The sequence below is a fragment of the Pseudorasbora parva genome, chromosome 20 (assembly GCF_024679245.1).
Source record: "Pseudorasbora parva isolate DD20220531a chromosome 20, ASM2467924v1, whole genome shotgun sequence".
Lineage (NCBI taxonomy): Eukaryota > Metazoa > Chordata > Actinopteri > Cypriniformes > Gobionidae > Pseudorasbora > Pseudorasbora parva.
Window position 1 is genome coordinate 19,122,196 of NC_090191.1, and position 22,411 is coordinate 19,144,606.

At 36.4% G+C, this 22,411-nt stretch overlaps 1 protein-coding gene across 3 annotated transcripts in view; it reads right to left on the reverse strand.

Annotated features, from left to right (window-relative positions):
* Positions 1-9,029: 9,029 nt before the first annotated feature.
* Positions 9,030-22,411, reverse strand: part of tbc1d22a (TBC1 domain family, member 22a) — a 226,246-nt gene continuing 212,864 nt past the window's right edge. For all 3 annotated transcript variants that reach the window (XM_067428083.1, XM_067428084.1, XM_067428085.1), the window contains one exon: positions 9,030-9,443. In XM_067428083.1, the coding sequence (XP_067284184.1) occupies positions 9,315-9,443 (129 nt within the window). In that variant the 3' untranslated portion in view covers positions 9,030-9,314. The remainder of the gene's footprint in view (positions 9,444-22,411) is intronic.

Here is a 22,411-nt window from a genome sequence, read left to right on the forward strand (position 1 = left end):
GATCAAGCAGCATTTAATAATAATTAATTTGTTACATTTATATAGCGCTTTTCTAGGCACTCAAAGCGCTTTACATAGAAGGGGGAATCTCCTCAACCACCACCAATGTGCAACACCCACCTGGATGATGCGACGGCAGCCATATTGCGCCAGTCGCAAATTTGGCAAATTTGGCCAGGATGCCGGGGTTACACCCCTACTCTTTATCGAAGGACATCCTGGGATTTTTAACGACCCCAGAGAGTTAGGACCTCAGTTTAACGTCTCATCCGAAAGACGGATTTAATTATTTGCATTTGTAAAAGTAGACATGATTTTATGAATATTTATAGGCTACTTTTATATTTTGGAGCAAGTAACCCAACTCCTACCCTAAACCTATACCAACTTCTCAACAATTTAAAACACGTAACAGGCAAATAAAGGTACAGTCATAGGTTTTTATTGCAAAAACTGACCAAAAACAGTATAAAACTATTAACTAGTGTTGCATTCCAGGTCTTCTTAAGCCATAAAATGAAATGATGATCCTGCCACTCTGTGAACGAACTCATTCATATCTCATTCAAAAAATACACACGACTCTCTAGCATGACGTAATCGGTCACAAGACACAATAGGTGTGTTCGACATCGGCTGCGGCTGGATGCATGCGATCGGCGAGAGTAGCCGAGTGCAGGCGGGGAGGAGCTGCAAACGGAGAAGTGAAGTCGGACACTTTCTGCTTCTCGTGGTGACGCTTGCGCTATGTTTGCAAACTTTATCACAGCTGAAGTTAAATAAATGCAATATTTTTTCAAACACACAGATGTTTCAATTACTTTTTCATTCAATACTTTATGTACTGCTTAATAAAGCGTCTCTTTGGACAAGATTAAAGTTCAACATATAAACCTACACTATCAGTGAAGTGGTGTCAATGTTTTTTTTATCAGTTTATTTTGATAAACATGATAATAAAACATATGACAATATAACATACATGAAAAGAGGTTTTATTGTTATAAATAAATGATTTTGGAGCATTAGTGTAACATAAAGTTTTAGAATAAACATGAAACACACATGATCGCTGTCATGTGGTGAATCCGGCCAATCGTGGATCAGCTGTGTCGTCATCAGCTCTTGCAGAATCAATTCTAGCCTCAAGTCGGACAACATTTCTTACCGGCATGCTCTGCTTTAAGTAAGCTTCAAGTTCATTATGATGATATGCCCAACGCGTATGTGTATGACGGCAAAGGTTTCTCCTTGAAATGAATAAAGCACCCTGCTTGTCGAAAAATTACGCTAAATGGGTACCCTGTGCGTTAAAATGTGACGCTGATGGGTCCTGACCAAAAGTCAATATGTGACGAGACGGTGTTGAGCAGGGAGTATCTAGTGCTCTGTAGAGCAGTTTGTCCGTTTAGGGCTACTGTAGAAACATGGCGACGCAAAATGGCGACCCGCAGTGTATGTAGGTAGAAATGGTTAATTCTAAGATAATTAAAGCATAACGGTTCATTATGTAAGCTATTTACACACCACTGAAAACATAGTTATGTAAATGATATAGCATTTCTCTCAATAGATCCTCATAAACATTACACACTGCACCTTTAAGTAAAACATCAACTTAACAATGTTGAAAAATTGTTATATGATTCAAGCCATGTCAAGTTATAATTTAAGTATGCAGTACTAGTGGTGCGGGATGAGTAATCCATCAAATTTAAATAGTAATAGGAGTTTGTATAACTCCCTTACCCTAACTATGAGCAGTACTAATAGTGATGCCATCAGTAGAACTGTACATTCTTTTTATGCCGTAATGGTGCACATATACAAAAGGCAATTATGTTCTGACGTGACCTGCACTAATGTTCCTGTGTCTTAATCACAGAACACGTCAGCACTCAGATGATTCTGCCGCAGTCTGCTGAGTAACAGATATATGACCTGCGCTGATAGAGGACATATAGTCCAAGGACAGATGAGTAGGGCCTTTTGAAATTGATTCAGAGCTGGAATGTCAGCATTTGTCTCTGAGTATGTCCTGCTCAATCATTTCTGTGAAAACAACCTTCAGAGGCTATATATGTATTTGATCTCGCACACTCAAGAGCAATGGCCATTAGAAACCGTAATCCGATGTTCTTGGTCTAGGCATGATGGAAGGTCAGAATCGGAAGCCAAGTGAGTTTATGCTACTGAACTAATAAGGACTTGCTCACAACTCATAATTCCGATGCATTCGTCAGATGCAGTCAAACCCACAAAGGCTTTAAAGCAATAGCTCAGTGAGAAAATGGCAATTTTGTTATCTTGTACTCACCCTCATGTAATTCTAAACCAGTACTTCTGTTGAACTTGAAGAAGGTCAAAGCTCCTTTTTTTCATGCAATAATAGTAAAAGGGTACTCTTAAGCTTGCCCATTTTTCCTGTTTCTAACACATCAACTTTGAGGACAAAATGTTCACTTGCTGCCATACATATTCCACCCATTAAAATAAAGAGATAATCAGGGTTATTCAACTCACCTCATAATGGTCATAATGTTATGCCTGATCGGTGTATTGTAGCTGTTTAAAGGAAGACTTAAGTTTTGTTCATTTACTTAAAGCAGACTAAGACAATGGCAAGAGACCTGGAGAAGTAAAATATATGAAAATATGGTATACAGGTCCTTCTCAAAGAATTAGTATATTGTGATAAAGTTCATAATTTTCCATAATGTAATGATACACGTTAAACTTTCATATATTTTAGATTTATTGCACACCAACTGAAATATTTCAGGTCTTTTATTGTTTTAATACTGATGATTTTGGCATACAGCTCATGAAACCCCCAAAATCCTATTTCAAAAAATTAGCATAGTTCATCCGACCAATAAAAGAAAAGTGTTTTTAATACAAAAAAGTCAACCTTCAAATTAATTTAGTACTGTTATGCACTCAATACTTGGTCGGGAATCCTTCTGCAGAAATGACTGCTTCAATGCGGCGTGGCATGGAGGCAATCAGCCTGTGGCACTGCTGAGGTGTTATGGAGGCTCAGGATGCTTCGATAGCGGCCTTAAGCTCATCCAAAGTGTTGGGTCTTGCGTCTCTCAACTTTCTCTTTTCAATATCCCACAGATTATCTATGGGGTTCAGGTCAGGAGAGTTGGCAGTAAACCATTTACCAGTGGTTTTGGCACTGTGAGCAGGTGCCGGGTCGTGCTGAAAAACAAAATCTTCATCTCCATAAAGCTTTTCAGCAGATGGAAGCATGAAGTGCTCCAAAATCTCCTGATAGCTAGCTGCATTGACCCTGCCATTGATAAAACACAGTGGACCAACACCAGCAGCTGACATGGCACCCCAGACCATCACTGACTCTGGGTACTTGACACTGGACTTCAGGCATTTTGGCATTTCCTTCTCCCCAGTCTTCCTCCAGACTCTGGCACCTTGATTTCCGAATGACATGCAAAATTTGCTAACAGTCCAGTGCTGCTTCTCTGTAGCCCAGGTCAGGCGCTTCTGCCTCTGTTTCTGGTTCAAAACTGGCTTGACCTGGGGAATGCAGCACCTGTAGCCCATTTCCTGCACACGCCTGTGCACGGTGACTCTGGATGTTTCTACTCCAGACTCAGTCCACTGCTTCCGCAGGTCCCCCAAGGTCTGGAAACGGTCCTTTTCCACAATCTTCCTCAGGGTCCGGTCACCTCTTCTCGTTGTGCAGCGTTTTTTGCCACACTTTTTCCTTCCCACAGACTTCCCACTGAGGTGCCTTGATACAGCACTCTGGGAACAGCCTATTTATTCAGAAATTTCTTTCTGTGTCTTACCCTCTCACTTGAGGGTGTCAATGATGGCGTTCTGGACAGCAGTCAGGTCGGCAGTCTTACCCATGATTGTGGTTTTGAGTAATGGACCAGGCTGGGAGTTTTTAAAAGCCTCAGGAATCTTTTGCAGGTGTTTAGAGTTAATTAGTTGATTCAGATGATTAGGTTAATAGCTCGTTTAGAGAACCTTTTCATGATGTGCTAATTTTTTGAGATAGGAATTTTGGGTTTTAATGAGCTGTATGCCAAAATCATCAGTATTAAAACAATAAAAGACCTGAAATATTTCAGTTGGAGTGCAATGAATCTAAAATATATGAAAGTTTAATTTTTTATCATTACATTATGGAAAATAATTAACTTTATCACAATATGCTAATTTTTTGAGAAGGACCTGTATATATAATCCATTATAATTTAAGTGGATACATTGTGTTTTAATGTTATAAATCGTCTTGCTCTTAATAGGTACGTATTATTACTGTTGTTATGATTATTCATGAAATTATATTACAAGGTTGTTTGTAAGGCCTTATGCATGCCTTATAATGCATTAAGAATACTCTTATGATGCATTATAAATGCAGGCTTCATTTAGTGTTATGATGCATTGTATTCTAAAAAGTTATAACCCCAAATAGGTATTATAATCTATTGTAACGGTTGTTATGATTATTTATCAGAAGATACAACATATTAGAAGTTGTTAATAAGGCATTATGCATGTATTATAATGCATTAAGAATTCCCTTATAATGCATTAGGCTTCATAGAAAGCGTTACCATCAGTGTCTGCACTGGATATGGTGTGGCATGTGAATAACAGTAAACCAACAGTAAACTGAAGCCCTGTACTATTCTTGATAAACTATATCCGACAACATCCAGTGTTGACACAGTGATGAGGTATTATGGCAGTAATGAATTTTCAGCAAATATGCACAGCCAAATTTAAACTGTTGCAAAATCTGCATGGGAAAATCTGCACCATGATGCAAAATTCCAGATGGATTCCTATGGAAATGACTGCCCAAGAAGAAGAAAAAAAGAAAGAGAAAATCACTGACAAGAATGACCAGCAGGCTTTTTCAAAATGTAATAGACAGTTTGTGATATGGGTTCCTGAAGATTTTGTCATCTTTTTTTTTCTTCCTCTTTGACTTTACACCATAATTGCACTGCAATTTCAATGCAATTTATACTTATTCACTGATGATTTATTTTAGTATTGATTTTTTACAGAGGTTTAGTTTTATTTGTATTATCCATTGCATTGTTTTGTGTTCGGTAACAATATATTACAGACAATGTCATGGTAGAAAATTAAGTTTTTCTGCATATTTTTGTTCTTACAGTGCAAGAATCCTTATGCCACCTTGTAAGACCGAATAATCAAATGTAGTGCTATCTACAAAACTAAAAGTGTTATGCAAATTCATCAGAACTTAAAAAAGATGTGCATTAGATGTGGAATCAAAGCATATGGGTAATTTGTTATCATCCTTTTCATTTCTAGAGCTGTAATATGTGCAGTATTGTAGATGTCTTTTCCATAGCTGTCACTGGGTGGTAAGAAATCATCAGTAATCACATTAGCTGGTGTATTTTGCATTTTTCCTTGGGCATTCAAGCTTCATAGCTTTTAGAAACCAGCTAGAATATGAGAAACATGTTGAACAACAAAATGATCTTAACCAGTATCAGTACTTGAAAGGTAACAGGAGCAACACAGTGTTGAAATAGTATAAGTACATGAATTAGATCTCTGCACTTATTGAATAAGTAAAAACCTGAAACTGTAAAACCATTACTGAGTGTTTTAGCTTATATAATTCTTTCAAGCTTCTCTCTCTCTCAAAAAAAAAAGTTTCATTTAATTTAAATTTCATGCTGAGCGGACAACTTTTATTTTTAATTTTACATTTTAAATGTACACCTCTGGTGCTTTTAATTTTTTTTTTTTAATTTTTTTTTTTTTTTTTTTTTAGGTCAAATGTAAATCAGAGACGCAAATAAATAAGTAAATTAAAATAAGTAAATAAAATAAGGTATTAAACATTTAGATGATTATTTTTGGTGGAATTTCTCAAATATTCAGTCACTTATGGAATAGACATAATGCATATATAATATAATAAGTAAAGATGTAATGCTTTACCATGTTTCAAAACAGGCAACTATATTGATACTGTTATTCATATAAATTATATTTTAAGGCTTTAAATATTTATTATATATTGCTTTCATTATATCTGTTCCATGTTCCACAAGGGACTAAGTATTTGATATTCAAAAAAAAAAAAAAAAAAAAAAACTTCTAAAGGTCTACATCTTTTAATACACCATATTTATTTCTGCCTTTATTTGCTTATAAGTTCTTATTAAAGTTTTTTTTGTTGTTGAAAAAACTACACTGATCAGGTATAAAGTTATGACCACTAACAGGTGACTTGAATAAGACTGATCATCACATCACCTGTTAGTGGGTGGGATATATTAGGCAGCAAGTGAACATTTTGTCCTCAAAGTTGATGTGTTAGAAACAGGAAAAATGGGCAAGCGTAAGGATTGTAATGAGTTTGACAAGGGTCAAATTGTGATGGCTAGACGACTGGGTCAGAGCATCTCCAAAACTGAAGCTTTTGGGGTGTTCTCGGTCTGCAGTTGTCAGTATCAATCAAAAGTGCTCTAAGGAAGGAACAGTGTTGAACCGGCGACAGGGTCATGGGCTCATTGATGCTTGTGGGGAGCGAAAGCTAGCCTGTGTGGTCCAATCAAACAGATGATCTACTGTAGCTTAAATTGTTTAAATACTGGTTTTGATAGAAAGGTGACAGAATACACAGTGCATCACAGTTTGTTGTGTATGGGGCTGCATAGCTGCAGACCAGTCAGGGTGCCCATGCTGACCCTGGTCCACAATGTATAAACATTCTACATCCCTTAATCCTATTCAATATGTAAACTTAACAACTAACTGCTAACTATTAATACGCCGTAATTAGGAGTTTATTGAAATTAATAGTTAGTTAATAGTGAAAATTGGACCCTAAACTAGAATATAACCAAAATCTAACATTGTGTTAGTAATTTTTTGTTTATTGTAGACAAATTATTAGTTGCTAAACACTTCCCTTAGGATGCAGTGCCACTTAATCATCTTCACATATAATTTTTGCTTGTTTTTGCAAAGGGAGCAACAAATGATGAACAACGGGTCATAGGTGCTGTCCATAGAGGTTAACTTACTGGACCCGGAAAATTACTTTAATATCGATAACCTCATGTAAATTAAATTTTTTTTTTTTACATTTTTTAAATTTTTGTGTGGATTCAGCTTGGCATTCATTCGGTGATAAACTCCATATCCCATCACTCTTGCAGGTTCTCATTTTATGGCACATCTCAGATGCAGGAGCCATGGTGATTTGAATGTGTTTTTAATTCATGTGAATGGTCTGGCAGAGCTGCTGCGGGCCGTTAATTACCTGCCACTGTGAACATCAGTCAGTCTAATGAGAGGAACTCCCGCCCTGCATGCAGCACGCATATTAAGACTCTAATCAGCAAACCTGCAGCATGCGGCCACAGGGACCTGACTACTTCCTACCCCATATAAAAACAGTAAAAATTATGGTGATTTTGAAAACATGGGTTGGAAATGGCTTTAATGAGGGTACGGCATGGATCTGAGATTTTTAAGGGTGATACAGGGCAATGCAAGTTCGATTGAACAGTCTGATTAAAGTTAATTTAGGGATATTGGCTGTATCCCTCCATACTCTCTTCTCACATAAACAAACAAACGAAAAAAAAAAAAAAATCAATCAATAATTCATGTCTATGGATTTAATTTTTTGATTTGCTTAACACCAGGGTCCTGATCACCCCATCTATATTTTACTTACAAATAAAAGTTGCAAAAAGGGAAACAAAGGCAATTTTGAACACTCATTGATTTTAACATCAAGAAATGTTACTGTACTTGTGGTGCATGAGTCTGCTGCGATTGAAAAAACTAACAAAGAAAAAAAAAACCCATCATTATTCCAATTTATATTATTAGTCAACAATGTTAAACAATCCAAATATTAAACAAATGATAATCATATATATTTATATATATAGCATTTATTTACACATTTTTCTATTTACATATCTTTGAAAAACATGATAATTCTGTACAAAGCTATTTAATTCAAGATCATTTCATTCACACCTCTTTTAAAATCCATTCTGACATATCTGTAGGTTGAAGAAACTAAGTCAAGAAGCTTGGTATCCAGAAAATCTCCCAGCACCCCACGTAGCTTGAACTCCATGTTGTCCAGGTACTGAATGTCAGTTACAGTAAACTCTTTCAATTCTATGGCCCATCAAACAGCCAAAGAATAAGAGCTGCTGAATTCACTGTTTATGCAGGAGTGAATGTTGTAAAGGCAAAAGTTATGCTTTGCCATGTCCTAAATGATTATGAATGTAAAATAAATATCTGTGATGTCGTCAATCTCTAGAGTTAGGCACAACTTAACAGGCTCATGTAAACAGTATATAAAAAAAGAAGAAAGAATTAAAAAATAAGCTGATTCACAGAATATATCTAGTACAAAAAGAATGAAAATAGACTTATCAAGTGCAGTTTCACTTATATTTAGTTGTAAGAACTGGCACGCAAATTTAAAAGCCCGATGACATGATTGAAGCAGCGCACTGTTCAAATACTGACAAAATGTCAAAAGTCAGAAGCTGATATCCCCAAACACATCTATTAATGACAGCATTGTACAGTCAGAACAGATTATTATAGCTTTATCAAAATGGCATGTCAAAATGACAGTACCATGAGCAACAGAGAAACCAGAAATCGAATCTGTTCAGATTTCGTCTCCAGCTGCCCTTCTTGACTGAATCTGTGCCTTGCAAATCTTAAGCAGCCAAAATAAGGCAAATTTTATCGACTCCATTCCGATGCCTCAAGGGCACTGTTCTAATATAGAGCCAACATGATCACCCTACAAATTCTGGCTGCTTCCTGAGGTAGACCATGGTTAAAATAAGTGTTCGTAGGCGCCGTTTAAACCAAACGATCTTACTGCAAATGTTTATAAACCATGTTTTCTCAGTAATTATTGCCATGAATCAATTGGGACAGTGTCCATCCTACTGTTCCATTCTAGTATTGCCGAATCCTGCCGTCTAAATGAACCTATCCAGGGCATAAACAAAAATCTTGGAAATGGTTGTGATTACATTTAAGAAAAAAAGAAAAGAAACAAAGATCAAAATAGTGTATTTCAAGAGCGCATGATTTTGACATCCAGGTGACTCATGGCATTCGGAGTGCTGATATTAGTAGAAATATGGAAAACTTCCAGGAACAGTTCACTGTACACATTCCCACCCCCATAAAAAATGTCACTTTCACTTCAGTATCATCACACAGACAGTGGAGCCTCCGAGGTCAGTAGGGGTCGAGATATTCAGTGATTGGGCGAAGCCTCATCTTTTGTAATGGTTAGGGGCATCTGCAAAGGCAAACTTCAGCCGATAAGCTTCAGCTAGGAGAACGCTAACTTCCTCATTTCCCCAGTGCATTGTTGGTAGATTTTGGAGCAGAATCATTAGACCCTGTGGAGGAAAAAGAGATTTTGTTAAAATGATTGCATGCACATTCACATACATTTTTTATTCAACTAGAGGGTAGTCTGATCAACTAAACAACTAATTGTTGTTGTATGATACGGTGTTGCCTCAAGGCAACATAGTCTATCTTATTTTATTTTTAATAACATGAAACACCAATTTGCTGGTCAAACCTATCTCAGGGAAGAAAAACTCAAATACTAATCAATGAAAGTGCAAAAAATTGGTCACATAACCCCCAGGGGTCCATTTTGTGTCATTTTTCAGCACGTGCACGTCACATGGTTCAATATTTTCTCCCAACAAAAATTTCCCAACTAATTTCCATCCAGTTAATCACCCACAAATATGAGTCACATTCAGTGGCAATGAAATAACTATTTGCAAGAACTTTACATTATATATTATCAAATGTTTTAGAGTAAATTACAAAAAAGTGAAATAAAATTAGGCCATACCAGCCACTGGTTGGATACAGATATAATATATTTGTAAGGAAAAGAGTTACAATTCTCTAGATATATTTGCATTTTTGCACGATTTTGTAATGCACTTATAAGAATAATAATTCACATACTATAACTGCACATATTATCTGTACATTATCTATAGCAATTAAAAAAGGTATAAAACACAACTGCCAGTTGATGAGGGTGAGGATCATTGTGATGAGGAAGATGAGGTCAGGTGACAATCTGGCAGATCGAAGATGGAGATGGATATGATAACCTGATATGATGTTTTTGGTTATACTTGTGTTCCATGATCGTACCTGTGAACCAATGTTGCCTGAGAGCAACAGCTGAATTTGAAATGTCACTTTGTAATACATTAAAAGTGGATTAATGTGTTTGTTCAGGTGTCTGGTTAAAGAAATTGATTTTATCAATAAATGCATTTTCTTCATGAAAATGTTTCAATTTGTTCATTATGGTAAAATGTTGCCTTGAGTCAACAAACTTATTAAAATGTATTAAAATAATAAAACATGAAAAAAATGAAAAATTGTATCACTATTGGTATAGTGTCCAATTTTAAGCAGGAAAAACAAATAAAACAAATAACCACAAATACATTTTTTTCTCATTTAAATCATATTGCGTACCATAGACGGTTGAATGCACATATGAGTCATACACATATAACAAAAAATATGAGTCACCTTCACTGGTAAGCAAAGAAGTATTTTCAAGAACTTTACATCATATATACTGTCATCAAATGATATATATCAACATATATAGTATAGCTTTTTAGTGGTAGTCTGAAAAACTAAACTAATTGTCATTGTTAAAGAAGCCCTTTATTACTACTAGGCTCAGTTAAAACCAGTGATGGAAATAACGGCGTTACTTACAGCATGTTTTTTTTCCAGTAACGAGTAATCAAATGGATGAATGTTTCCCCATTTACAACAGCGTTACAGTTACTGAGAATAAAATGTGGCGTTACTATAATTAAGCTCACTGAAGCGGTTTTCATCTGAACTGTCAGTGGACCTGCAAAACCTGTGTGTGCGAGAGAGAGAGTGCGTGCGTGTGCACGTGTTGGGTGGTGAGTGTTATACACATAACTGATTATGATAGGTGGGTGGGAGACAACCACAACTGACAATGATTCATGATTGACTTAGGTAGACACGCACACACACGCGGCACACATCAACGACCAGGAGGAGCAGTATCATGTCCAATGACTTCAAAGGTAGCTTTCGCAAACTGGAAGCATGCACTAATTGTCCCTCGTTGAGGTGAAAGGTAAGAATGTTTATGTAACGTGCAACATATGCCCAGGAAAAGTCTCTCCACGCGGTGGCAAGTAATTCTAATCTAATGAAGCACTTCACATTGTTACATGCCACCACAAAATTAGTGGCTAAGAATGCAAAGGATAACGTCAGCTCCGCTACCAAAGGAAAAAACAGAGCCACGACATTAAATAAATATTTTTTGGCCAGTTGGGTTCTGTGCAATAAATATTACAGTTCTCAAAAAACTATTTTGTTTTATTGTAACATTAAAATAGTGTATATTAGTGTACAATGTTTTATAATGATAATTTATTAAATTTAGTGTCTATTTAATTAATTTAACATTTAACATTGGGACATATTTTAAGATTTAAAAAAAATAACAGTTACTTTTCCTGGTAATTAGTTACTTTTATAATTATGTAACTCAGTTACTTATTGAGTTACTGTTTTTGAGAAGTAACTAGTAACTATAATTACTTTTTAAAGTAACTTGACCAACACTGGTTAAAACCACAGAGCTGCTATGTTTCTTGGTTATATTTGGACACATTAAAATCATGTATACCAATCACACATGTTTCTTAGCAATTTATGGAAGCTTTAGGGTCATCACCACCTATCGGACATGTTTCTTGGTGTGGGACACTAGCCCTCGAGGTCCACTGTCCTGCAGAATTTAGCTCAAACCCTGATTAAATTCAGCACAATCAGCAAACCAAGGTCTCGAGGATCGCTAGAAAATTACAGACAGGTGTGATTTATTAGGGCTGGAGATAAACGCTACAGGACAGTGGACCTCCAGGGCCACACCTACTTTAGAATCTTTATTTTTTATCAGATGTATGAACGGTTTAAGGTCACGTTAGCAAATTAGACACAGTTATTAATGATTAGGTGCAATGTAGTTGTGTCAAAAAAAGTTGCAAAATGTTGCACTTTGCAAATGAGCAGATATGTGATGAGGTGTCAATGAACCAGTACAGCAACTTAATAATGCCCAGTGATAAATTTGCTTAAAGCAAGAGGCTTAATCTGCTAGTCGGCTACTGGAAGACATTTGAGTATCCTAATACACACACGTCCCTGGAGGAAGTGTTGCATCGGCAAACCACATGCCTTAACTTTGCTGGAAGGAGTTTTACTTGGCGTTTAGAAGACAAGGGAAGGCACCGCTGCACTGAGTCATTTATTTCTTTTTCTTCAGCGGGGTCAAGCCATGCTATCACAAAGCACCACCGTACTCCTCTAAATTATTATAACTTTCAATCACAGATTCTTCGGCTGCTCAATCTTAAGTGTAGGGTGAAGAGAGCGAGCTGCCAGTCAAGCTGTGTGTTTCTCTTCTCGTTCGGTGCGGTCAGGACCTCGCCGGTGGAAGCTCATTTCTCTTAGGTATAGAAGGCCAAGTCTAATTCACTCAAGGCGGCATCAGGCGGCTTCAGCAGGCCTCAGAGTCAATGACTGCATTAGAGCGGCTTAGAGCCTCAATCTCCCAGCCTAATTCACCTATCCTGCTGGCCCTGATGAAGGCGAATGAGAACCCTTAATACTCCATCACAGAGGTACAAGGGGGACGGATGGAGGCGGGAGAGGTAGACGAGAAGGATACAGGTAAAAAAGCGATAATATATCTTGTAATAAAGAGAATGTCAAAGTGCCTTAGACATTTGCTAGTTAATAAGCCAACCCTCATTTATTCGTTCAAGAACTAATGGAGTACCTCAAATTAATGTACTTAAAACTATTCTCTCAAAGTTTGGGATGCTTGTAATGAAAACAAACATGGATTAAATAACAGTCAGACAAGATATATTATATTATTATTGCAAGATATATTATCGCTTTTTTACCTGTATCGTCCTCGTCTACCTCTTCCACCTCCATCCATCCCCCTTGTACCTCGTCTGACATGAAGTGTGTACTACACATAAAAGCCACAGCACCTCAGGCTGTTCTGTTCAGACACAACGGTTCCAAGAATTCAAAGCGTGAAAAAGCTTGAGTGCGAAGACGAATGGTTTTTGGCTACACAAACCTGATTTCCTACGTCACTGCATACCGTAACATGACAGAATGCAAGTTGTAAGCCAGTGCAAATGCCTGTTGTCGTATGGGGGCATTGGGTGAGAAATTAAGCTAAACTGTCTTGTTTGCTTCTGTCTTGAGCACAGACAATTAGATTAAGATTAAAAAAAACAAACAAAAAAAAAACAATATTGTTTGTATTACAAAAGTGTTCATCAGGCTTTTATTTACCTATCCCATGTATAATTTATAGACTATCTAAGTAAAAAAAATATATATGTGGAATTCCCTGTGCAATTCCACAGGCACAAAATAAAGATATTTGATTAAATGTTACTACAACACCAAAGGACAAAAGAGAAAACAATAATCTTTATGATGTATAAAGTAGATGCATGATGCTCTAATAAAGTAGATGCTCTGATGCTTGAATACTCATTATGAGTATTAAGATGGACAGTTTAATTTTTAGTATTAGCAAATACCTGCATTTTTGGTGGACTAAGATGTTCTGTTTGCACAATAGCAGTTCTACAAAGGCAATAATTCTAAGTATTATTATTTTGGTAACACTTTATTTTAGGGTTTAGTTAACTATTAACTAGTTGCTTATTAGCATTCATATTACTAGGATATTGGCTGTTTATTAGTAGTTATAAAGCACATATTAATGCCTTATTCTTCATGACCTTATTCTACATCTCTTAATCCAACCTTACTAAGTACCTTTAACTACCTTACTAACTATTAATACGCAGTAAATTAGGAGTTTATTGAGGAAAAAGTCTTAGTTAATAGTGAATATGTGTTCCCCATAATAAAGTTATTATTTTCTGTTGTTTTTGATAATTTTAACAAGTACGTGAGCACGGTGTCATATTCAAAACTGATACCGATATCAGGAACTATAGTTGTCAACTATATTTCAAATGAAATCATCCATGTAATAGTCAAATCAAGTACTAATAAACACAGCCATCTCAGTTTTTTTTCTCTAAACAAATAACTATATCAGGACACTAATTGCCTAGTAATGAGCCAAGCCGCATAATTGGAAATAAATTAGTGATATAAAGGATCCACATAGCCAACCAACATGATTGACTGGGCACTGTTAATTTTCATTGCATTTAGGGACTTCATCTATGAAGTAGACAAATAGCATACTGTCAGACGCATGGGATATTGTAAGTGCATTGCTAATCTCTTAAACTCGATTTGCTCCAAAGACAGGACAATTCCTAATTATAGAGTTTATGTACAGATCAGTTAACTGATTTTTTTTATATCAGATTATTTTCATAATTAATTGTAGATTAACATAATTAACATTCTGAGGATTCTGCAATCTCAGAGTAAGAAGTCATGAAGCTGATGTGCCAAACGTGATTCCAGAAGCAACGCTACAGGTTCATAGCCAAGCAATGTTATTAAAGTTACACACCCACAATCAAGAATGTATTTAAAGTGTTTTGGAGTTTTCACAGTCTGTACATTTCCTTACACAACCCCCACAATGGGGTATATTGCACTCTAACAGGTAACGGCAGATGAAATATTTCGCCGAATGTCAACAGACCCTTCATAGGCTAGGATTTGTCTCCAATCATTTTTGTGAAGTACCCATGTTCATGTTGAAGTACCAATTCAAGTAGACTGTTTAATGAAGAAGAGTGAGAGTCTATAAAACTTTGATGGTGAATAATATCCCTGAAGATCATTATAAGATTGTGTAGGTGTTAGTCCAAGAGTTTTGGTCTTTGAAGAGAAATCTACCTTTTGCATAACTGTGGAGTATCTGAACTCTTAAGAAAATTAATTTTTGAGAAACAGACCTGTCTAAAAATGTCATCAGAAGATTGGCAAACAAAAAACAAAAAACAGTGCATACACCACTAAATCACTAATGTGTATGCAAAACACATGTCAACTATACTTAAAACAAAACCATCTGTGCAATAGCCAAATTTCCTAATCACGACGGTCAGCAAAGCCTAGTTTTTCTGACAAATAACTAGATTAAGACACTAATTACTTGTAATGAGCCAAGCCGGATAATTGGATATAAATGAAGTATCTAATGATCTACACATCCAGCTAACATAATGGATGCGGGACTGTTAATTTTTGTTGCATTTAGGGATGTTCTCTCTGGAGCTTGTCGATGGATGGCAAACTATTAGTTATGGGACACAGTAACAATGTTGCCAATGTCCGTTATTACAGTCAATATGAAGTTACATTTACAACACATTTTTTCCCCATGATGTGAAACACTTCTGAATGCAACATGACGTTCAAGTTGAAAGACTAAACGTAGTGCTGCACAATATACTGATGATCATATATGCCCAATAAAGAAAGAAAAGAAATGACCCAAACATGATTTCCATTTGGTTTGCACATTGTTAACACAAATAAAATAGCACTTATAGCGTATACTGAAAGCCTGCACAATTTTATAAGCTGATCTAGCAAGTTATAATTTATAAGGAATAATGAATGAAGCACATTAATTTATATTGACTTTATGTGTTCCTAATATCTATATTGTCAGTATGTTTGCCACATGCATTAAGAATCTGGCTTGGTGCCGTTACACTGCAATTTAGAGAATGACCCAAAATAGCAAAGAATATTTTATTTTACAATAAACTGATGGTTAGTTAGTTAGACATGCAGCAGATGCAGCCTCATTTAAAGTGACTTATATTGCATTTCCAACAGGAACAGTCCCTCTGGAGTACCCTGGGGTTAAGTGCCTTGGCTCCGGGGCTTAGCGATAATAGCAGATCCTAGTAATTCACAAATCGTCCCTTTCCTTTATTAGCCAAGCTCTTCCATTGCAAAGCTAACACCAACACCGCCTATGACACCGTTCCCAAGTTGTGTCCTGTGCATATATTACACTGCGGTTTGACAGCAATAAACTGGGACAGACTTTAATCAAGTCACGCTGTGCAACTGGACATCAATAATAAATACTGTACAGCACCAAAAGCAACAAACGTATGGCGTATGCTCGTTTTAAAGGTTGGCCTAATTACGCACAAAAACATGGCTAAAAGCCCAGTTAAACTGGCAAGGTGAAGAAATGCAGAAAAGCAAACAAAACCCAACCTAAGATAATGGCTTCGGCTTAAGGAGGATTTTCTTCAAAAGAGACATTTATCTTGACGCTCTCCGAGGCATTTTGATTGTTCTGTTCTGTTGTGTCTTATCTTCGGTGGTGACTGAATTGTGTTCGCTAGCTGACATTAAGTATCTCGTATGATTGTTCTTTAACCTAAGAGCATTCAAGCCAAACAGCAATTGTGTGCATTTTGATGCAGACATTTGGACAGACAAACCAGTGCCATGACAACACCTCGCCGATGTCTGCTGTTGGCAAACAAATTTAGCATAGCAGAGACTGATTACTATATTCACAATGCTGGCGAAGGAATGTTTGCCACCGAGAATTATGTCGAACGGAGACTTTTAGCCCCTCATCTTCTCGCTGAGCCCTCCTGAATTTGTAAGAATCGATCAGGGGCTCAAGAACAGCGGCGCAGTCTCTCCATCAAACGGCAAAGTCGCAGCTCTGCAGATCCTGAGCGTTTGATCCCTGTGTTTTAAACACTCGTGAGACTAACCGGTAGAGAGGTGGTGATTGATTGCGAGGAACTTTATAAACAGCTTTGTTTATCAAGGCTTCTGCGAGACGGAGAAGCGATAGGTTGAATCTCGGCATTTGGGTGCATGGGGAAGGGGCAGAGCTGTAATTACTTCCAGGATATTAAGCCCTCCATGCTTTTCCATGTCTCTTTTCGGATAAATTGTCCCTGCCTCTCGTTGAGCGAGCTTCCTGCAACAACAGTGACACTCTATCATTAAACTGTATTAAAGCACATTTACAGGCAGGAGGGTTGCTCTTGATTCGGGACCTGCACGTATGCGATTAATCATTACCGGCGGGTCTCCTCCAGAAGCTCTAGTGTGGACAAAATTACAAGTTATCTGATGAATGTGCTAGGTTTTCGATTAATCAGGAAGAGTTCATTTCACCTAATCCTTCAATGCAACCGTCCTAATAGAGTCAACACTATAACTCAGTAACAAGCTGGCAAGGAAAATATCTGCACTACTATAAATCTCCAGAGATGTTTTTTCTTTAAAAAATTGGATGCAAATTCACCTCTGACTAAGTGTAATCTTACACTCTACAACACAAAAAACTAATAATGAACTTGCTGAGACCCCCAAGAGGGAACAAAATATGACATTGTCACTTTGAATTTATTTCAAGTTCAACCAGGCAAAATGAACAAAATTAAACTTTCGATCCACAAACAATTAGATAGTGATTCGCACTCAATTACAGCTTGCTGTGAACTGTTTATATCCAATATGCATGTAAAATGGGAAGTTAATTGAAAATGTGCTTGACATTTACACTGCTGAGATAAAGCAGCAGACGGACTATGTGGAAAGTAGGATTTTCTTGCTCTTTAAAATAACTTGCAAAAAAAATCAACTGCCTACGATATGATAGAAGCTGGCCTGTTATCTATAAAGAGATAATGAGGAGTTTGCCCATATTCAAACTTTGCGCATTAAGATGAGTTACGCCAGGTATGAAGTCTCTAATATCAAATTACGTAGGTTCTTGTATCTATTTCAAAATACTTTTCAACTTGCTCAAAGCAAATTTGATCTTAAAGATTCTTGATTTTTTGTAGTTTTTTTTGTGATATACAAGTAATAGGTAGATCTGTAATGCCATTATGTTATCTCATTATCTTATTATATCTTACATGATATTTTATACATTAAACATTTATACATTAAACATTATACATAAACATTTATTTTATACATTAATGAGACCAAATAGACAACTGTTGCTGTGGTTGCCTCAAATTTGTTTTCTGAAAATGCACACTCTGCCTGATATATCATTGCTTTTGGTTACTGAAATTATGTTATCGTGCTGGTGAATTTATATGTAAAATTATGCTTTATACGTTTTTATTTGATATAGAGAATATAATCAGTTTAGTTTATGCAACCACCCACACTCAATCAATTGTTTTGACGTCAATGTTATTTGATATCTGCTTCTGCATGTGCACAATTTGAGAGGTCAGTCAATCATAAGAATATATTTATATATAGAAGTCTTATACAGTCTCACCAGGATTTCACAATGTTTCTTTAGGCAATATAACAAAGAAAATGCAGAACTATTGTTTATTTTGGTATTTTACCAAAAAAGGCTAGTCCAGTGGTGTGTTATCTGGCTAATAACATGATCTTATATCAATTATCAAATCTTATATGTAAACCACAGCAATAAGCAATTGCCTAATATACAGTATCTCACAAAAGAGTACACCCCTCACATTGCAGCAAACGTTTTGGTATATCTTCTCAAGGGACTAGTGATGGGTCGTTTGGGAATAAACCTAAGAGGTGAATGTGAACGTCGGGAGCTGGCTCGCATATCAGTAGAGGAGACTCTATTTAAAATAAATAAATAAATAGCCTATATACATGGAATCACTATGTAATAATGAAATAATGAATTATATTTAAATTAATGAACTAAATCAAAGAACAAAACATAATTAAATAGGCCTAAAGGTGCACACACATTCGTTTCAACTGTCTGGTCAGCCTCTGTCAATCATACACAAGGTATCAACCAATTATACTTCATGAGGAAGGGCTGAGCCAACTCACTCACACACACACACACACAGTCAGGTGAGTAACTGAAACTCAGAGAAGAAAAACAGCTGTGAAAAGAAATCTCTAAATGCATATCTCTCATAAAAATAAAAATGTGTGCGTGCATTGTAAAAGCCAATAGTTGTTCTTACTTAGAATTTTTAATTAACTTTACTTAATGTCCACTAATTTGTTGAACTTACTTAAAAAAAAAAGTAATCTGAACTGTGTGCATGCTAATTCTTTTGTAAACCCAAGTGAACATTACTTGACTGGTTTGAGTACCATTTTGCCAAAGGCGGGCAAAAGGTTGAGGCGGGGCAATTCTTAATAGACTTTTCACTAATTTCCTCCACTTCTGCAGTCATTGTTCTTCTTAGTTGCATTCACTTATTTTACAACTAAATACAACTATATATAACACACACACACACATACACACACACATAGAACAACTTGATGCAATTAAGCTTACTTAATTGAGTGTTAAGTGCATTCATGCTAGGTGAACTACTAAAAATATGTTCACTTTACTTGAAGAAAATGTGGGAAACGATTGCAGTTTTTTAAGTCTCCATTGCTGAAAATGACAGATTAAAACTATATTGAGTATAATAGAATTTAAGATGTTTGCAGAACATAATACAACACTTAAATGGAAATGGAATAGTTACATGGTTAAATGGAACTACTCAAGTATTCTTACAATTAAATCTTAAGTAAGATTAGTAAAAATCTAGAGTATGTTAACTAGAATTGGCATTAAACTGATTTGATATGTATTACTTAATTCACTTGGGAGGTGTAAACTTTCTTTACTTTTAGCTGAATATTAAATTTAACTTCAGTTTTCCCTTTAAATGTGGTGTTCGGGTCAATTTGACCCAGAGAAGATTTTCTTTTCCCCGAAAATACTAGTTAGTGTTATCGCTTTGGACTGAGACGTAGTGACTTTGTTCCCAAAGGGTATAACTAAATCTCTTCTTTTTTTTTGGGTGTGTGTGGAAATTTTCTCTCTCTTTTTGTGGGAATTTTGTTACCTTGTTACACTTGTGGTGTTCCCGGTCAACAATGACCAGCCTATAAAAAATAGCTTATAAATCACTCATTATTTTACCTTATTTTCACCCAATCTTGGATTCTTTTGGATCTTGGATCCCAATATTTTTTTCAACATGTTCTCTTTCAATTAGGACTGGTTTTATATTTTGATTTGCATCTGAATAATCATAGACCTCATTTATTTGAGAGTAGGCATTTCATTTTTTGAATAATTTTAGACATATTAAATAAAATCTGAAGAAAATTGGTATTGTTGATCACACTAGTCTACTCTAATGTTTCACCAGGAATTTTGTTTTGACACTTTTGTTTTGTAAAAAATATGGCACATAGTCACACTTGTGGTGTTCCCGGTCAAAAATGACCGGCCTATAAAAAATAGCTTATAAATCATTTATTATACCATATTTTGCCCCAATCTTGGATTTAATCTTTTTGTCAACTTGTTCTATTTCAATTAGGACTGGTTCTATATTTCTGTTTGCATCTGATTAATCGTGGGCCTCATTTATCTGAGAGTAGGCATGGTCAAAAATGGTCACAATAGCCGACCATTGAAAGTGAATGGGAGAGACTGAAAATAACAGAACAATTTAGTTCATGTACAACATCGAGCCCATGGACCTGTGCATGTATCGATACATTTATACACACGCTACCCAGACACACACACATGTTAAAACACACAAACTTTTTTTGTATTACACACATTCATTTCCACAGAGAGAAATTTGATCCTACCCTAACCTGCATCTAAAATACATTTATCCATCTGACATTACCACACACGCACGCACGAACAATTTTTTATAGGCCAGTCATTTTTGACCGGGAACACCACAAGTGTGACTGTGCCATATTTTTTACAAAAAAGTTTCAAAACAAAATTTCTGGTGAAACATTACCAATTTTCTTCAGATTTCATTTAATATTTCCAAAATTATTCAAAAAATGAAATGCCTACTCTCAAATAAATTATTCAGATGCAAACAGAAATATAAAACCAGTCCTAATTAAAAAAGAGAACATGTTGACAAAAAGATTGAATCGAAGATTGGGTGAAAATATGGTATAATGATTCATTTATAAGCTATTTTTTATAGGCCGGCCATTTTTGACCGGGAACACCTGAGGTGTTATAGGGTTTTTGAACAGCAGAAATGAACTTGAACTAGTTACATGCGCGAGTCAGAGAGTACTGTGCGTCAGAGTCAACTTATGTTGAGCATGCGCTCTTCCTGAAGCAACGCAATGAAACACACGGCAAATAAACCCAAATAATTAACAATCACGATGTTTTATTTCAATAGTGTTCTCATTAATGTTGTGTAATATGACAGTCCCAACCAGTCATTATTAGTTGTGCATTGCTGTTGGAGCTGCATGCTGAAGCTGATCACCGCCACGCTTTGACTACCGCTCGCCTCTAACATTAATTATTATTCAAATGCATCCTTATGAGATAAATCAGCTATAGATAGGCCTGCACAAAATAAACACAATATTACAACTTACATTTGCACAAAACAAAAGGCTGCGAATGCACATGCAAACTTGCAGTCATGATGAAGGTGTGTAACTCCAGCTGTAAAATGGTCCCTAGTAGAACTGGGGCACGCTCGCTTCATTTTTCCTCCCGTTTCGCGGTTGAGCCGCACGCACGCGCATGACCCTGCTTAATCGATGATCGATAAGTTTTATCGATCAAATGTCTTATCGACAATTAATCGATCGTCGATTAATCGTTGACATCCCTACAAGAGACAATACTATAGAAATGAAACTTGGATATATTTTAGAGTAGTCAATGTACAGCTTGTATAGCAGTATAGATTTACTGTCCTCAAAGAACCCCCCCCCCCCCAAAAACAAAACAAAAACAAAACAACATACAGCTATTATTGTCTAAACTGGCAACAAAAGCAAACATGTCAAAACTGTGTCCAAAGTGTCAATATTCTGTGTGAGCACCATTGTTATCTAGTACTGCCTTAATCATCATGGGCATGGAATTCACTAGAGCTGAACAGGCTGTGGCTGAGATCCTCTTCCACTCTATATTGACATCACAGAGCTGCTGGATGTTAGACTGTTGGATGTGCTTCTCCACCTTCTGCTTGAGGATGCCCCACAGGTGCTCAAAAGGGTTCAGGTCTGGAGACACACTTGGCCACTCCATCACCTTCAGCTTCCTCAGCGAGGCAGTTGTCATCATGACTGTGTGTTTGGGGTCGTTATTATGTTGGAAATGTTCTGTTTTGATTCATCATGTTCTGCGTCAGAATGTCTCAGTACATGTTGCAATATGTTTCCCACAATGAAATGCAGCTACCCAGTACCAGCAGCACTCATGCAGCCCACGACCATGATGCTACCACCACCATCCTTGACCGTAGGCAAG